The 19,738-nt window shown below is 36.0% G+C and overlaps 1 protein-coding gene across 1 annotated transcript in view; it reads left to right on the top strand.

Annotated features, from left to right (window-relative positions):
- The window catches only part of LOC127617495 (collagen alpha-1(XIX) chain), a 177,726-nt gene that overhangs the window by 70,844 nt on the left and 87,144 nt on the right, over positions 1-19,738 (top strand). Inside the window, exons 10-12 of the mRNA XM_052089471.1 lie at positions 3,536-3,565; positions 6,811-6,837; positions 7,074-7,127. Of these exons, the coding sequence (XP_051945431.1) occupies positions 3,536-3,565; positions 6,811-6,837; positions 7,074-7,127 (111 nt within the window). The remainder of the gene's footprint in view (positions 1-3,535; positions 3,566-6,810; positions 6,838-7,073; positions 7,128-19,738) is intronic.

Here is a 19,738-nt window from a genome sequence, read left to right as displayed (position 1 = left end):
TGAAGAATGTTAAGAGTGCTCTTCTATAATATTAAAGTGGAAGGGGACCAAGAGCTGTTCCAATCGAACAAAAAAGCACCAAAATGGTAAAAGTATTATATTTATATATATAAAGGTATATGTATTATTTTACCAGTTTTCTGAAGCGATACGACAGAATCAATATTTAAATTGTTATTCACTGAAAATCTTGCTTTCACCATCCACACCATCCACTTCCATTGTATGGAACAGAGCAGCTCAGACTTCTTCTATAAATAATATGTTTGTATTCCACAGATGATAAAGTGAGTAAAGGATGACAGAGTTTTCATTTTTTGGTGCACTATTCCTTAAACCCTGACAATACCCTGACAACCAATCAAAAGGCAAGGGAGAGTCAATCCAACATATTCTCAATCAGAGGCAGCTTACTGCAACGTGGAGAGACACAGTCTCTTCCTGTTGGTAGAGATCTAATTATTTTGCACATCATGTGGGGGACATCACATGTCTGCCACATTTCTCCAGACACCAGAGCAGAAAGTATGTTCTTGTGTTTGATGATACAGCACTACAACACTCCTCTTTATGTCACCTAAACAGTAATGTTACCCAAGTGGAACTATATCAGGGTATTACAGTTATTTACTCATGCTAATTTTACATTCATGAGGACATGCTGGGATGCCAGGGATTCAAATGTGAGAGCCGACAATCGCCACTCTCTCCTGTAGTCAACCTGTGAATAGTGTGCGGGACAAAAATTATTTGAACAAGCTTTAGGAAAGAAGGAAAGTCAAGAAAGAAAACAGGTTTTTCTAAATCTGTTTGACTTTCTTTCTTCTGTGGAACACAAAAGGAGATGTTAGGGAGTATTTTAGTCTTAGTCACCATTTACTCTTATTGCATCGTTTTTGTCCTATACAATGAGAGTGAGTGGTGACTGAGGTTGTCTTTCTATCTATTATCTCATTTTGTGTTCTACAGAAAAAAAAAGTAATTCACTGCAATATAGATTTTTTCAAGACACGTATTTTTGTCTTGTTTTCCTGTAAAATTCTCTAAACATTCTTAAAACATGATTATTTTACTTGTCAAGCAAAATGGCAAGATATTAATTCTTATTTTAAGATAAATCTGACAAAATTTTGTGAACTTTAGATGTAAAACAAGAAAAATATCTGCCAATGGGGTAAAGGGTGTAACTTGTTTTCACTTTGAATTAAGCCTTGTGAGTCAATAAAAGTTACTCAAAAAGGTATTTAAAGGACAAAAATGTCCGTGCCAAAACTGCCATAATTATATAATATATTATTATTTGCCACTTTCAATGAGTTAATTTTTTTAACCAACATCAGTCCTGATCATTACTACCAAATATTCATTTTCAGTATTTTAACCTTTTAATTGCCAGTTTGTTTACATAATGCCGCTGTTCTTTTTTACATATACACACAAATGTCTTAATACACACATACAAAACACACTCTGACATCCATACCAACACACCCACACAATTTTAGCTGCATCATTTATTCATTTGGTTTGCAGTGCTCTATAATACAGCAAACAGAAAATAGAAAAAAGCATGTATTTGCTCCATAGGCTAAACATGGGAAAAATGGCGCCATCTGATGGAATATATATATAAAAAAAACTATTTTGAAGCCAGGGCTCTTGAATGAAATCATAATATCACAGAATTCACGATTTTATTCAAAAGAGGTCAAATTTTGCAGTTTTAATGGGTTTCAATGGGGAAATTTTTGTCCTGAAGGTCCTGAGTGTAATTATGTGTACACAGTGTATTATATATGTATTATAGGAACTGAGGATGAAAATCATCAAAATTCCCAAATATAAAAATCCCCCCAAAGTACACACCTTTGATAAAATGTATGCCGTTTGCATTAAGGCAGCCAAAAAGATCGAAAAAAAACAAAACTGAAAAAGGCAAAAATTTCCCTACAGTTGTACAAGGGTTACGTAAATTTTTTATTGCTAAAAAGTTTTATCTTGTTCTAAGCATAAATCTCACTAAATTCAGTTAGATTTCCCTGAAAACAAAACTTAAAATCTTAAGACAGTTTGCGTTTCAAGTAAATAAATCATGTTTTAAGAATATTTAGAAATTTTTACTGGAAAACAAGAGAAAAATACTAATCTTAGAAATATTTTTTTTTTGCAGTTTGCAGTTTGGAACAACATGGGAGTTTGTTTTTAATTCTTAAGTTGAACCACTGCACTTTTTAGGTTACCATGAAACTGTTTGCAAACAAATAGCACATAAATGTCATCTTGAGTTTTTGATTTCATCTTTGATCCAGAAATGTATTATTTTTTTATTGTTAACGTTGGTATTTGAGACATCTGTCACTCATATACTGCCCCCAACATCGCAGGCCGTCTCTTCCCCATAACATTGTGACATTTTTAGAAGCACTTAAAACTCTTGTTCTCTGGCTTTCACATTGCAAGCACAAGGAGTAATTGGCTATTTTTGGAGCTGTTTCTAAGATGTGTGAGTATTTTCGAGAATGCCAATTGAAATAGGACACCAAACTGTTTTACTCGGCCTCTGAAAGGCTGAGTGAGTGTGAGAAGCATGTATTTGGGGAGAGAGAGAGAGAGAGATCATGAATATGTGCATGGTCATGTGGTCTGTCCTTTCACTGGGCCTTGTAAAGATGTCCTGACATTTGTTAATTTGTGACTTAATTAACACCTGGGACTCTATTTTCGTGACCGCGCTAGGCATAGCGCTAATCGCATCATTAATCGCAATGCTAAACACAGCGCTAAGTGCAATGACGTGCACTACGTCTTATCCAAATTGCATGATTCTAAGTGCAATTTTAATTCTATGTGAGTGTTTGTTCCATTTGTTGGTGTATCTTCACAAACTGGTGGTGTATTGTATATTGTAGGTTATCGCGCCGATATTAGCACAAAGTCGAAAATTAGTTCCTGTATTTGTCGTTTAGGGGCTCCACCAGCAGATGATATTAAAGAGCTATTAATCACTTTTAATACTAGCCATGTGTTATGTGTCAGTTGATCAATATGAAAATAATAATGATGATAATAATAATAATGTTTATATTGTACCTTTTCAAAGATCAAGGATGCTGTACAGAAATAAAACATTAAACAGAGAAACATACTACAAATAGGCTATACATTACAAAAAATGACAGAGTAAGGGATGTATTATTTCCAGTGATGCTGTTTTCATTTATGTCGACGTTGCTTGAAAAGAAATTAAATATATAATAGGATGCAGGCTGTGCAACAACCAGAGAAGAATTAAATTGCACTTGGCCCAGCCAATTAGCACTTTTCATGTGCGGTTTCGCCAACCCACTTGTGCACACTTAGCACATGCTAACACAAAAATATCAAATCTTCATGGCCACTGACTCTGCACGTATGACGTATCGCATAATGATGCACTTAAGGTCTAGTGCTCTTAAAGTAGGCCCTCTGATGTTAACTTTTCATACATCTTGTGTGATTCAACACAACTGATAATTTCATTTCTGCCTTCTCCTAGGTTGAAAAGCAAGGTCAAATAGGGGATCAGGTAAAAACACACATTTTATAGATTTTTTTTTTAGACTTACTGTTCTAAAGATTAACACAGTTAATCATAGACTGTTTTGTCTGAATTAACTCTTGTTCTGGGAGAACTGCTTAAAAATATTGAAATTTAATTACAAGTAATTGTGCCATTTTCTTTTTTCTATTTTGTATGTATTTTTTTTAGGGCTGCCGATTTAACGTGTTAATTCAGTGTGATTAATTTTACAAACAATAAAGCGTTAAATAAATTAACGCAAATAATAGCATGCCCCCGGACCATAATAAGGAACATTCCTGAGAAATGCAAGCTTGTAGTACCACCTGTTTACTCCAGAGGGCAGTAAGTTAAATTTCAGCTCTATGAGCAACACACAGTTTATACAGTGAAGAAAACACTCCAGTAGGCAGAACAACACAAACATGCGTTATGTTCTTGCGTTCAAAACACTTGATGGAGCGCAAATGCGAACTAAGGGATCTCGAGGTGTGTTAAAAAGATTGAATATTAAACTATATTTAACTTGAATCAGTGACCTAAACATTGACGGGCCCTTAAACAAGCCCTCATAATAAATCTCCAACTGATTGACAAATTCACTTGTGAAATGTATTGCCGTGAACTGTGTGCCAATAAATGGATTATGATCAATAATATGGTAGTAAACAATACATTGTATTCTAAAGCCATTTTTTGTATTGTCTTATCAGTGATGAACTCTTCTGCTACAAGAATGTAATGCATTTTAATTATCTGAATATTTTTTGTTTTATAGATATATATATAATTTTTTAATATTTAAACATATGTATAATTATATATTGATATAAATATGCATAATCATTATATATTGAATTATTGTTATATAAGGGGCTTTCTCAGCAAATATTTGTATATGCGATTAATCGCGATTAATTAATCGGGACACCATGTAATTAATTCGATTAAAAATTTTAGTTAATTGACAGCCCTAATTCTTTTTTATTATTGCAGTGCTTGCAAGGCAGCACTCCATTAATATACACCTCGACTCTGAATTATCCCATTATTAATAGAAGTCTGTTGAAATATCCCATTTAGGGTGTGTCATATTACATTGCTTTAAATTCCTTTAGCCAGTAGAGTGGATGTTTGTTGTTTTTAGAGAACTTTGCTTGTGTAGAATGTACACAACTTGCATTGTGTGGAATGTAAGTGTCAAGTGATTAATGAAACTTCTGACCTGAACTTCTAGAAATAATAAAAATCGGTACCTCTGAACAAATAGGAACAAAACCACTCAAGGAAATAAAATAAGACCTAGACCAAAAACAAGTGTTGTGTTGGGTCGCCAATTGTTGTCCCATGTGAAAATCTGGTTTTTGAAGCAAAACAGTTTAGGAACGGAGTTAATGATTTTTTAAATAAAAATAATACATTATTACACCGATTACTGGAACACTTGATTCTGATTGGTCAATTTTACAATCCAATAGCCTGATTTTTGTGAGTAATGACTGCACATTCTGGGATAAAGTGATATTTTACCATCGTCTGAATATTGCGAGTCATCTTTCCTACTCGCATCACTCTGTGATATCTGCAAGTAAGCTAATAAAAAACTTCATCTCCAGTCAATATTCCATGTGCATAAATTTGTTTATTTGGCAAGTAGTCTTTTAATAAGTGGGATAATGAGAAGTCTGATGGTCATTGTTACAATATATTGTAAACAGAACTTACAGAACTCAGATGCAGACTGTGGTGGAATTCAGTTGTTTCTGGAGACTCTGTGGTCACTTTTTTCTCACATATTGCAATAACTTAATTTAAATGGAAATCAGTTTTTCATTTTCATTTAATTATTTATTTGGTGAGTAGCCATTTAATAAGCAGGATAATCTACAGTCTGCTGATCATTTTCACAAAACCTTCATAATATAATACAGTATAATTCAACATCCAGAGACCTTAGTGGGACTGCTGTGTGCATTTTTCATTTCCTTTTTATTTTTAACTAGTAGCACCTAATAAACATAAAAAAAAAAAAAAAAAAATATATATATATATATATATATATAGAGAGAGAGAGAGAGAGAGAGAGAGAGAGAGAGAGAGAGCAAATATATTTTCTAAAAATGTATGTCCACATATGTGGACAATGGGACTAAATACCAAGCAATAGAAAGTCAGAGTTTTTTCATCAAATTGTTTATTATGTTTCAAGGAGTTTGGGTTATTCATGTTTTTGAGTCGTTATAGATATTGCAGATGATAAAGCTGAATAAACTATTCATATTCAAAAGTAATGGCCAGCATCATCCAATCATGTTAAAATAACATTTTGCATTATAAAATTCTGAATATATGTACTGATTATCAATAATAAACAATTAAAAATTACATTTTCCCATGCCTGCCAAACATTTTGAGTTGTCCAAACATCATCTGCAGCCTGTAACTGAACTTTCATATTTTAAGAGTGAATAGACTTGAAAGCTGCATTGAAAGCTTTAAGATGCACCCTTGCTCCCTTGCTCCCTATTTAGTGAGTGACTTAACCTCCAGCATGCTGTGTGTCTGTACTGGTCTCAGAAAAGTTTGAAATTCACCTTATTTTCATCCTAACGCCACATAAAGCCTCTAAAAGGAAAATGTTTCTGCTTTTAAATGGCTGTATTGATTCTCAATGTGTAAAGTAAATATATATAAATGCATTTACTAATGTTAATGAATAGAATCGTATTGTACAGTGATAACAAAATAAAATATAAAAAAATGTATATTAGGATGAAGCAAAATGACCCACAGATGTGTAAATGTGGAAAGTTATTCAAAATAACTTACATGTTTTTTCAACTTTTGAGGGAATAAGGTCCCATTTTCCACATATGTGGACTTCATGTTTATCAACATGCTGACGCAAAACAATTTATGTATTTTTTTAAAGCGGCATATCAAACGAAACTAGAAGCACTGCTATTTACCAAACAGGTTTCAATCCAAAAACTTAAGGAGGTTTCTTATCAGAGGCACTTTAGTTGGTGCACTTCACGATAATCAACATCATGCTGTTGTGTCACATGACGCGGTGCGCCAGACGTTTAATCCTTAAATGACGGTGTAGAGTGTTATGAACAGTATTCTGTTGGTTTAAATTTATTTTAATTATGCTTTGTGCATAGCAAAGTAAACATATAACATCCACACATAATATATTGTAATGTAATGTAATGTAATGTAATATTTATTTATTTATTTATTTACAGGGTCTCCCAGGTATTCCAGGAGAAAAGGTAAACATTTGTACTGAATTTCCAAAAATATTCAAATAATTGTTTGTCCCTCTCCTCCAGAATGAAGCAGTGAATGTGCTGTGAACATGCCGTCTGAACATCTGTCTCTCAGTACTGATAATGTTTTGAATGAATAATAACTATGGACAGATGGAAAAAATCTAGACCAGCCTGCTTTTTGTACTGAAGTGCTTTCTCAGAACTTGAACCCTGAATCTTTACCCATCATTCCCCAGGGAGATGCTGGCTTGCCTGGTCAGCCAGGAGCACCAGGGAAAGAGGGCAAAATGGTGAGTAAACCGGTAGCAGGCTGCTGCTTGTGTGGGCAAAATCCATGTTGTGAGCTTGAGTGTGTGTTTGTTTGACCAACCTGAGATTTTTTATGTGCTCATGGCGTAAAAGCTTTGTGTGAGATTTGACTGGCTGCAACAAACAGCAGTTGTGCATTCTACTTATTTGAATAAGCTGTTGAGCCATCTCACTAGAGGCTCACTTACACCTGATAGCACAAATGTTATCTCAGCTCCTTGAGTGGTTAATGGTCTTGAATGCTGTGCAGTTGCTTTCTCAACTCCCATGAACGTGATAAAAAGTATAAAAAATGCATGCCACTCTGATCGGTGAGAATACTTGTGTCTGCCGCAGGGACTGTAAGTACAGCATTAAGCCCATTCAACAGAATGAATGAATATTATCTTGTGCAGCAGTGTTCACTGGAGTGGTACTGTTGAATGTTTTCAGTTCAGTGATAGATTTAGTGATGCACTATACCACAGACATCTGGATGGTGCTGCATTTTATCACCAGTGGTTGAGAGTGTTTCAACTACTGGCAGTAAAATTCAGTTTTAGTCCAACATTGTTCACTGTATCATGACTGAGTCATTCTATAAATGAATGCCTATTCCACCATTATTCCTAGAACATTTTAAATATCCCATAGAACAAAATAAATTGCAATGTGCTGCCTCAAGCTTAATTAATATAAATGAATATGATGAGATACTCTGAAATTGTCTGACTATTCTGATAGGGCGGAACATTTTTTCAAAATAGCTAGTTCTCTCCCTTATTTCAGGGTTATGACCTCCTATCTTTAGTATTCATTAGTCAACAACATGGCTTAGTATGTTAATTGTAATATTATTTTAATTATCTAAATTATTATAATTAACACATACATATACAGTATATATTTATATACACACTACACACACACACACACACTGTAGATGTTTGTGTTTTATACACATATATATATATATATATATATATATATATATATATATATATATATATATTATTATTATTATTATTATAACTTAAACTAATTCAGAGAGTTCTCATGAAAACATCCTCCATGTGCACCAATGACAGCTTTTCAGATAATCAAGCATTCTAGCTGTCAGTTTGTCCAGATACTCAGGTGACATTTCCCCCCACCCTTCCTGTTGCACTTGCCATAGATGCGGCTGTCTTGTCGGGCACTTTTCACGCACCTTACAGTCTAGCTGAACCCACAAAATCTCAATGTGGTTAAGATCCATAACACTCTTTTCCAATTATCTGTTGTCCAATGTCTGTTTCTTTGCTCTCTCTGACCTTTTCAAAAGTGGCTTTTTCTGTGCTATTCTTCCCATAAGGTCTGCACCCCTGAGTCTTCTCTTTACTGTTTTACATGAAACTGGTGTTGAGCGGGTAGAATTAAATGAAAATGTCACCTGAGGACATGTGAGGCATCTATTTCTCAAACTAGAGAACTTATCCTCTTGTTTATTTGTACATCTGGTCTTCCACATTTCTTTCTGTCCTTGTTAGAGGCAGTTATCCTTTGTCTTTGAAGACTGTAGTGAACACCTTTATATGAAATCCTCAGTTTTTTGGCAATTTCAAGCATTGCATAGTCTTCATTCCTCAAAACAATGATTGACTGATAAGTTTCAAGAGAAAGCTGTTTCTTTTTTGCCATTTTTGACCTAATATTGACCTTAAGACATGCCAGTCTATTGCATACTGTGGCAACTCAAAAACAAACACAAAGACAATGTTAAGCTACATTTAAAGAACCAAATAGCTTTCAACTGTGTTTGATATAATGGCAAGTGAATTTCTAGTGCCAAATTAGCAATTTAGCATGATTACTCAAGGATAAGGGGTTGGAGTAATGGCTGCTGGAAATAGGGTCTGTCTAGATTTGATCAAAAATTACTTCAAATAGTGATGGTGCTGTTTTTTTCATCAGTAATGTCCTGACTATACTTTGTGATCAGTTGAATGCCACTTTGGTGAATTAAAGTACCAATGTCCTTCCAAAGCAGCAAAATCTGTACATTATTCCAAACTTTTGGTCTGTTGAATGCCTGATTCTGATTTGATGTCGGACGTTGTAAGGTGTGCAATTATTTTTCATTGCAAACAATGTCTATAATATCCTACATTTATTTCAATTTCGGTTGAAAAGCTCCCTCGTCTCCCCCGCACTTACACACGCTCACACACATACATAAGCATGCACACACACACACACACACACACACACATGTTGTGTTTCCATGTTTTATGGGGACTTTCCATAGACATAATGGTTTTTATACTGTACAAACTTTATATTCTATCCCCTAAACCCAACCCTACCCCTAAACCTAACCCTCACAGAAAACTTTCTGCATTTTTACCTTTTCAAAAAACATAATTTAGTATGATTTATAAGCTGTTTTCCTCATGGGGACCGACAAAATGTCCCCACAAGGTCAAAAAGTTCGGGTTTTACTATCCTTATGGGGACATTTGGTCCCCACAAAGTGATAAATACAGGCTCACACACACACACACACACACACACACACACACACACACACACACATACACTGAGACTTGTGCCTCGACCAACAAATAGAGCCGCGCCCCTGCGACTTGATCAATACAACAGTTTCTATTATCCAAAATAACTTTTAATATGTGAAACTTTTTATGTTTCAATGTATTTCACCCTAATCAGCCTCACATAGGTATAATGGAAAGCACCGTGCTAACCCTCACCCTCTCTTTTGATTGCGCGCGCACACACACACACACATTACCTTGTTACTCCAATGCCAAAAAGCAGCTCACCCTCCGTTGCTAGTTCAAACGTGACATTTTGGAACTAGCAATGAAGGCTTGAGCTGTATCAAAGCTTGATACACTTGATCAATACAACAGTTTCTATTATCCAAAATAACTTTTAATATGTGAAACTTTTTATGTTTCAATGTATTTCACCCTAATCAGCCTCACATAGGTATAATGGAAAGCACCGTGCTAACCCTCACCCTCTCTTTTGATTGCGCGCGCACACACACACACACATTACCTTGTTACTCCAATGCCAAAAAGCAGCTCACCCTCCGTTGCTAGTTCAAACGTGACATTTTGGAACTAGCAATGAAGGCTTGAGCTGTATCAAAGCTTGATACACTTGATCAATACAACAGTTTCTATATTATCTGAAATCTGTGTGAAACTCTCTCAATGCTGACTCACTTCACATCACTACCTGGCTCATATTACACACAAAACTGGTATTTTGCCTCCACCTACTGGCTAAAATATGTAGTGTCACAAAATGTAATGTAAAGAGACATCTTTAAACACATCTGCACTGCTCTTACACTTAAGTTTAGAATGGCACAAACACAAGTGGAGTGATATACACAGTGAAGCGTCTGAATGATGATGGTGTGAGACCATCATCACTCATGGAACGTCTCTCGTCCGAGGACCAGAACTAACTGTTGTGTGTGTGTGTGTGTGTGTGTGTGTGTGTGTGTGTATGTATGTATATATATATATATATATATATATATATATATATATATATATATATATATATATATACTGTCCAGGTTAGCCTGTGCCCACGGCAGCCTCAGCTTTCTGTTCTTGGCAGAAGTGGAACCCGATGGTCTTCTACTGTTGTAGCCCATCTGCCCCATGGTTCGACTCGTTGTGCATTCTGAGATGTTATTCTTCTCACTACAATTGTACATATGGGTTATCTGAGTTACCATAGCCGCTCGAACCAGTCTGACCATTCTCCGTTGACCTCACTCATCAACAACACGTTTCCATCTGCAGAACTGCCACTCACTGGATGTTTTTTATTTTTGGCTCCATTCTGAATTAACTCTAGTGACTGTTGTTCGTGAAAACCCCAGGAGATAAGCAATTACATAAATACTCAATCCAGCCCGTCTGGCACCAAAAATCATGCCATGGTCGAAATCAGTGAGATACAATTTTTTTCCCCCATTCTGATGGTTGATGTGAACATTAACTGACACGCCTGACCCATATCTGCATGATTTTAAGCATTGTACTATTGCCACATGACTGACTGTTTAGATAGTTGCATAATTAATTAGGTGTACAGGTGTACCTAATAAAATGATCAGTGAGTGTATATGTACATATAGATTAATAGATTATATATTATTATTATTTAATCATCATATATTGAAATATTCCTATTTGGGGGCCTTTCTCAATAAATATTTATGTATGCGATTAATTACGATGAATTAAATGTATTAATCTGTATATCGTGCGATTAATCATATTTAAAATATTAATTAATTGACAGCCTCATCACATGTAATTTATTCAAATATTTAAGCTTGCAAAACACTTAATAGTAGATTTTGTTTAGTGCACTTCATCAAATGTTGAGTTCTTCCTTTCATGGAATGACTTAACTTCTCTTGCAACACTTCTAGATTGTACTGTCTCACTTAGAAACAAACTGACAAGTGTACTTTCATGGTATAATGACCCATACACTTCTTTTTTACAGTCAGTTAAACATTTCATTAAACTTTTCTCCCAAACAAGCACAATGTTGTCGTAGCCTTTCTTTAGCAAGATTAAAAGGCCACTGCAAGCGTATGACCTTTCTTCGAAATTTCCCAACATAATGTCAGCTTTTACCAACATGATTCCTCTTTAATTGGTTGGTGTTCCAAAAAAAGAATCCAATTGATGTATTCTGATAATCTTGCGGTCTGCAACCCAACAAATTCATTAAATTCTCAGCGCACACAAGGGATCAGGGTTACGTTTACTGCCCAGTGCCCACACGAGTTGCAGTAGTTTCCCTCGAGACTTGGTTAGAGTGAATTATTTTCCATCTGCCATTTAAATCAGTGTCAAGTAAGTTGTTTTGTTGCAAAAGATACTATTTGGCCCTATATATTTATTTGCTGTGATAACTGCATGTTGTCCCAGTGAGTGAGGATGTGCTAAGTTTTCGGGATATATTTGGCGAGTCACATGCAGTAGGGTAAGTTGTTGAGTAGAACTGTGGCCCACTGCAGTCTTGGTCACTATTTCGGGAGTGAAGGGACACAGGTCATTATTACCGGCCTTCTAGATGAAGACAAGCTTCTGCTGGCGAGAGTCTCTCACCCAATTAGCAGCTCTCATACTCTCCAGTCATACCCCAGCTGCCATCTTTGTGGCAAAGTATTTTTCACAGCTAACAAAACTGCATAAATGCAGGTTTTTTGCATTGTCAGTTTTTTTACATAGCAGATTTTTTTTGTAGTTATTAGCATATTGTTGTGCACGTAAATGCTCTCACAGAGCAATATTGCATGTATCATTATCATAATGAGGTGGACCATTTTCTTATCCAAATGGTAATTAAAATACATAAAACTTAACTGAAAGTTTAAAGTGGACAGTAGCTATAAACTGCTGAATTTGGTCAGATTTACTGGAAAGAAAGTGTGTTTGTGTGCCTGTGTGGAACTTACTGTACACCCCCAGAGATGTCTTTTTTCAAGCAATGGATGAGTAGTTTCTCCACTAACGAGCTGACGAGTTGAAACGGGTGTGTTTAATTAGGGAGATATCCAAAATCTGTAGTGTAGTGATTGGGAGGGAGCTCCAGGAACAGGGTTGAGAACCACAGGATTAGAGGAATGCATCTTACTATGATGTTTCTCTGAATCTCAGAGACATGCAGGGCTGGACCGGGAAGAGAAATCAGCCCGGGATTTTACATGGCAACTGGCCCACAACTCGTGGGGTGGGTGAAGAGCCAAAAGTTGGGCAGTGTTTGCTGTCCTTTTCTGCATATCGCGGCACCATTTTGTGGTCCGTTCTGCATAACATGGTGGCACGTTTTAGCTTATCGCACCCCATTCGGCCCATTTCGCGGCCCATCCGCCGGCCTGTTCGGTTTTCCTGATGACCAGTCCGCACCTGATCGGCCCCAAAGACCGTCGGCCTTGTGGAGTCCAGTGTTTCTTAGTGACAAGCACCACTATTTAAGGTCGTTGTCTGGAAATTAAGCAACTATTTACTCACAGACTCTGAGAGCAAACAGAATAATATCTTGTGTTTTTATTGATTGCATCAGTTTTTAATTGCATCACTCTCATTATTGCATAGAAGGCGCTGCAACCCTCCCTGACAATGTGTCCAAAACAGTCAGCTAAATTTCAGGCGCTTGAGTGGGGTTATTAATACAATTATCATTTAATTATTTTTAAACACTATTAAAAATCGTATTTTATCGAAATTACACAATGATGATTAATCGACTTTATAGACATTACAGTTTTATCGTCGGTTAATGCTGATATTCTGTAAAGCTGCTTTGAAACGATGTGTGTTGTGAAAGGCGCTATACAAATAAAATTGACTTGACTTGACTTGAGATTTGGCAATAGTAAACCAGTAAATCAGAGTTCTTGTAGGTGGAAATAACACTTATCTTGCATATGCGATTCTTTTAAAATGTGTCTGCACATATTATAGTTTTTGATCGCAAATGCAGGCAAAACTGTCACATTATGCAGCCCTGCTGTAGATAAATGGGTTTCCAGTGTATTTGTTTTATGCAGAGTTTAGCCTAGTTTAGTTAACTACTCACAGCTAAAATAGACTTTGTGATGAAACTGTGTACTTGCAGCTACTCCTCTGCTATGCCTTTTCTATGCTGCACTGTGCAACTAATGCTCACAGTGTGAATGCAAAAACCTGTTCATATGGCCGTTGAAATAAAAATGCACTAAAGTGTGCGGTGTGAAACAGGCCTTATCGTTTTAGTTATTGGACGAGATCACATTAGCCACTGTCACTTCCCCACTGATTAAACAAAGACGACATCTCATAATATATTCAAGAAATTTGAGACATGGGGACTGAATCAATGTTCACAGAGGCGAGCCGGAAAACACTTCGTATAGATTTATTTTTGGAGGGGACGAATGAGTCAGCCCTCCTGCCATCTGACTGAAGTTTACTTAATAATGTCTGAAAGTCAATAACTGTAATTCAGCATTTATTAATAAAATAAATCAAAATAACAATGGAAAGGATCTGGCCACCAGTGGGATAAGGGCCCATGTTAATTATGATATGTACAGTATATGATATTTAAATTAATACAATGTTTTATAATTTTCAATTAGAAATTGTTCATTTTCCCCTACACAAAATGTACTCAAAAACAGTTGGAAAACAGGAAATGTTATTTTTTCTTCCGACCTAGCAGATACAATCTCAAAATTAACCCCCAAAATTTGGCTTTGTAATAGGCTGTAGAGCGGAGGGGGGGCGGGGCCGGGTCGGAATATCGCGCGCCTCATCAGGCCGACGAGCTGTGCGTGTGTTGATGTTACGTGTCAGTGTTTATCAAAAAGTAAATCATTGTATGTGTGCTAGAACTACACTTTGTGTAAAATTACATATACATACAAACACAACCGCATTGTTATGTCCGTATTCATGAGCTTATTGTACATGAGTGTGTGAATAAGTGTGAGTGTCTGTTTGCGTTGGAGGGTGGAATGGGTTAATTTAAATATTAATGCATTGATGCTGTATTGCACTGGATTGGAAAAAAGGGCATGAATAGTAATTTGAAGTGCTTGCTTTATCCATTATGGATGGCACTGACTGGCACAGTGCGATGAGCAAAACTAGAGGTCTTTGGGACCATGTGACACTCTAGAAGGAGAGCACCAGTGGGGGAAAATAAATTCTCTCTGGTGGCATACTGAAATATTCATCAGTTCTTGGAATGGTGTGCAAAGCTGTGTGTTGCCAGCTTCCTGCGCTACAGCACATAGAAAAGCACAGGCACGCATGCCATGGCAACGGCACAGGCAGTTTACATTACACACTGTCAACTGACAACTTCAGTTGACATACATTTGCGGAGTTACTCTGAATAAAGTTGGATAACTGCTAATTGTGCTGCAGGTGTGTGTGAGACTGAGTTTGAATATGTATGTGGATGTGACTATGTTTGGAATAGCACTACTCTTACTATAGCTGCAGTATATAGAATGTATACTAAATTTGCCAAAACGAGTATAAATATAAAACAGAGCTTACTATGTGGTATACTGTATCCTACATTGAAATGCTCTTCATTCAATCATGCATTGTAATGTGACAGGTGAACTGGAATTAAAATCAAGCACGATTTTTAACATTTTTTTCTAGACTCATCATTTGATCAGATATTTTATGCAAAATTACATTAAAAAAATGCTAAATAACCATGTTTATTTCCAAGATTATAACTGACTAACAATTACTAATTTAATCCAGAAACGCGATGAGGTTATGTGACAACAATGTAACATAATTATGTTTGATATGGAATATTGTTGTAGGTAAATAATTAATAATTAATATTTATTAATGAATATTTAATTAAGATATTAGAATTTTGCTAATTAAATTCTATCCCCGGGGCACGACTCTTTGACAAGAGAAAAATAATAGCAATTTACTGATCGAGTCTCATAAAAATTATATTTTAATTATGAATCTAAATAATCAAAAAGGGGAGGAACTAGTTGAATTATTGCCATACGAATCCAACAGTAATCTAATTATAGTTAGTTTCTAACACTAATAAAATAACAGTACACTGAGGTAATATGGGAGTTCTTGACATGACAGAGGCTGACTTCAACAAAATATTCAAGCAAAAACAACCAGGAGTACTTCTTATTATAATACAACAACATTTATTATAATCAAGCTGTAATGAACACAGCCAATACTGTCTGACGATAACACAAAACATAACAAGGAAATCCTAACTAATAGTGGAGCTATATGCTTGTGTGTGTGTGTGTGTGTGTGTGTGTGTGTGTGTGTGTGTGTGTGTGTGTGTGTGTGTGTGTGTGTGTGTGTGTGTGTGTGTGTGTGTGTATGCCTAGATATGGTAACAAAGAAAGCAAAATGGAGGTTTAGATCCAAATGGTGGACTAGATCCAAAATGGATGACTAAATCCAAAATGGAGGACCAGGTCTAACATGGAGGACTAGATACAAAGTTGAGGACTTGGTCCAAAATGGAGGACTAGATCCAAAATGGCGGTGCCAAAGAATATTTGAGTATGGAAGGAGAAAGGGAAGATGGCTGGATCAGTTCCAGAGCAGTTGAGCTGATACCACGTGAGGGTGGATATGAGCAGACACACTAAGGAACTGATGAAACAGGCGGGAGAATTTGAAACACCAGCCTGAGTCGGGTATAAACCGCTGTGCCGCTCACTCTGTGAATATCAGTGAGCGAGAGAGAGTGAGAGAGAGAGCGAGAGAGAGAGCGAGCAAAGAGGTTCATGAAATCTAATTGAGGGTGACCGCTCCTAACAGCGAGACTGAATTACTAGTTCAGATCACTCAACAAAACAACATTTCACCCAAAAATGACGATCTCCCATATTAAAACAGCAAACAGCGATCAGATTTAAACATACAAAATATACTCAAAACATCAGCATTTATAATCAAACATAAGATTTAGCTGTGCAAGAAATATCACAGTTTCATCTCTGCTTTATTCCTCGGGTCCGGTGATGGAGAGAAATACAGTAGATAGTCAACATTGACAGAATACGAGGGAGAAGGGAAGCTGGTCATCTTTTCAATTTTTCTATATAAATTCAATGTGGTCTTGCAGTGAAAATTGAATGAACCGGTTATTATAAATATACAGTACTAGAAGACTTGAAAAAAACTAAGTTAATCTTACTCTACCATGGCCAAATGGTGAGGTTAGAAAAACGTGGTCTCTTTGTTCTTAGTCCAAAAATTAGCCAAACTACATCTGTCCACTGGTTTCATTGACATGATGATGTCATCGGTCGTAGACCGCTATTTGACCAATGGCATTTGAGACTGGGTCCATGGGCTGTACTTCACATCCCGGTGTGAAATTGTGAAGGCTCCTGGGACACTGAGTTCAGTTTTTCTCCTTTGTTTATGGAACAAAGGGCCATGCGGTTTCCACTGCCATTTGAGTGGGCCAAGGCCCTACAGTGTACTGTTTCACTTACTATTAAATAAAAAGAAAAGTGTAGTTCTCAGTAAGCTAGTATACATTCCGAACATGTACATGTGTGGTTAGTTAAATGAAAAAACCTCTGTATTACACCCACAGTAAATAAATAATTTTATTAGGAGAGAGAAAAGCAACAGCCCACACTTCTGCAATCACCCCTAAGACAAAACGTACACAGAACATGTTCTTGTTTAATGTTCTGCCAAGTACTTTCAGCATACAGTCGTACAAGTTTGTAGATGTGTTCACTGTTCATTATGTGTGTTCATCTCGCACACACCAATCACTCCTGGTTTGGCTAGTGGGGATGTAGAGTATTAATAAATAGCAACATCACACTCTTCACTAAGCAGCTCAGGACATGGAGAGCTGCTCAATATTGACTGTGATGTACAAATTTGTTTCACACACTGTGCCAGAGTTCAGCATTTAGAGCTTTAGTACTGAAGAACTAAACAAATATTAGTCCAATTAAATCCTTATTTGGATCCATTTAGCTGAAACAAAACTACAAATCACTCAAAGCTTGAGCAAGCATTTGGGCTGTGCAGCAGCTGGTAGTTATGTACATGTATGTATGTATGGATGGATATATGGATGACAGTGCATTATCTTAACCCACAGAGATTAATATTTATTCTGCTCTACAGTAATACAGTGACTGTGTTACTCCCACCAAGTGATCGAAAGATGGTAATATGTTGATGGATAATACTGTTTTATTTTCTTCCATAAGACTACATCGGCAACATAATTGCTCCTTTTATCTTTGAAAAGAGTTACTCAGTGAACAAGGAGTATAATAAATCCTCTAATTGTGGTGATATGTGTAATTAGTGACTCTTGGGCTAATTGTAGTGGAGTCAGAATGTTAATGAAGATTGAAGGCTGCAGCTGTAGAAAATTAGCCGTTACTGTTGCTCACATCATTGCCAATGCTGTAATACCTCATCCACACTGATCAATGCCTGTGACTAGTTCCGGAAGTAAAAATCCTGTTTACTTTCTCCAAAGGGGTAATGATTTTTAACGATAACAAATAAACCCTTAATGACAGACCTACCGTGAGCTCTGAGGTTGTTAATCAATGGCATATGCTTCGGTTGAAGCCAGCACTCCACGATATTTCAACATCAGTTTTAAAAACTGTGCTTGATAACATAAATTCCTAGTAAAGAAATGCATTACCCATGATTCTGAATGATCCTCCAATCAGAGAAACATGACAAACAAATCACAAAAAAAGAGCTCTGCAGCGACTGTCCACTCCCATGACACACTGAATTACATAATCGCTATTCTATATTTGCATATGTTTGAATATTTGGCAATAAACTTAAAATGTATTGTTTTATTAAGTGTAATCAACAACTTTTAAATCATTATTTAGATTTTTCCATTGTTTTTATGTATTTATTTAGACTACATCACATTAACTACGTTAATGTAGTTCATCATGAAAAATATTAAGTAAAGGTTGTACACCTTTTTCTTGTCCAATTTTCAAATACTGTTTTGCTTCGAATCAAAGTTTGCTATATTGTGATTCACCTGGTTGGTTTGGTTCATGCCGTAGAACTCTTTAATGAAGTTTTTTTTTAAATTTTTAAACCCCTAAGGAAATTATGAATGTGAAAAATACTATATATCTGAAAAAATTGTCAGGCACTGTTGCACTGCATTAACATATCCTTTATGGTTTTCAGGATGGTATTTCCTTGACAACAAAGCTGCAGTCTACAATCAGGTTATCCAGTCTTCCTCTATTAGTTGACATGGAAGGGTTGACTGTTCTTCCCTCTTTTGCCATGCTCTCTCTAGGGATGTTGGTCAGATATCTGTTTAACCATCAGAGTAATACAAAGACTTAATTACTTGGACGCTTTACTGATTTAGTGTCTTGTTCACTCAAGCACAATTTGAAAGCAATGCAATCTAGGAAAATGACTGATCAACAAAGGGAAGTTGGAAAGATAGACTGGTCAGAGGAGCTATATATTTAAAAAACGAAAATATTTATTTCACTTAAAATAATTTCTTTAGATATTTGTGAATTTGTTTAAGGGTTTCCACAACTTTTTAACAATACATTTTTAAGTCATCTTTTGGTTCTTGGAACAGGATTTTTAAAAATATATTTATGGAGATCTCAAGGAGCCATTCTTAGTCCAGGGGTAGTTCACCCCATGATTTACTCATGCCATTCCAGATGTCTATGTTTTTCTTTCTTCTGCAGAACAGTTACGTTTTTAGAAGAATATTTCAGCTCTGTAGGTCCTCACAATTGAAGCGAATGGATGCCAAAATTTTGAAGCTTCAAAATCCACATAAAGGGAGCATAAAATTAATCCATATGACTCCAGAATTTTAATCCATGTGTTCAGACATGATATGATATGTTTGAATGAGCAACAGATCAATATGTAAGTAATATTTTGTAATAAAGTTTCCTCCCTGCCTAGTTACGGGTGATATGCATGAAGAATAAGAATTACCAAAAACACAAGAATGACAATTTGAAAGTGACAGTGACGTGGAGATTGACTAAGCA

The sequence above is a fragment of the Xyrauchen texanus genome, chromosome 24, assembly GCF_025860055.1.
Source record: "Xyrauchen texanus isolate HMW12.3.18 chromosome 24, RBS_HiC_50CHRs, whole genome shotgun sequence".
NCBI lineage: Eukaryota > Metazoa > Chordata > Actinopteri > Cypriniformes > Catostomidae > Xyrauchen > Xyrauchen texanus.
The sequence above is the reverse complement of the archived record's forward strand: the minus strand, read 5'-3'. Positions and strand labels throughout refer to the sequence as shown.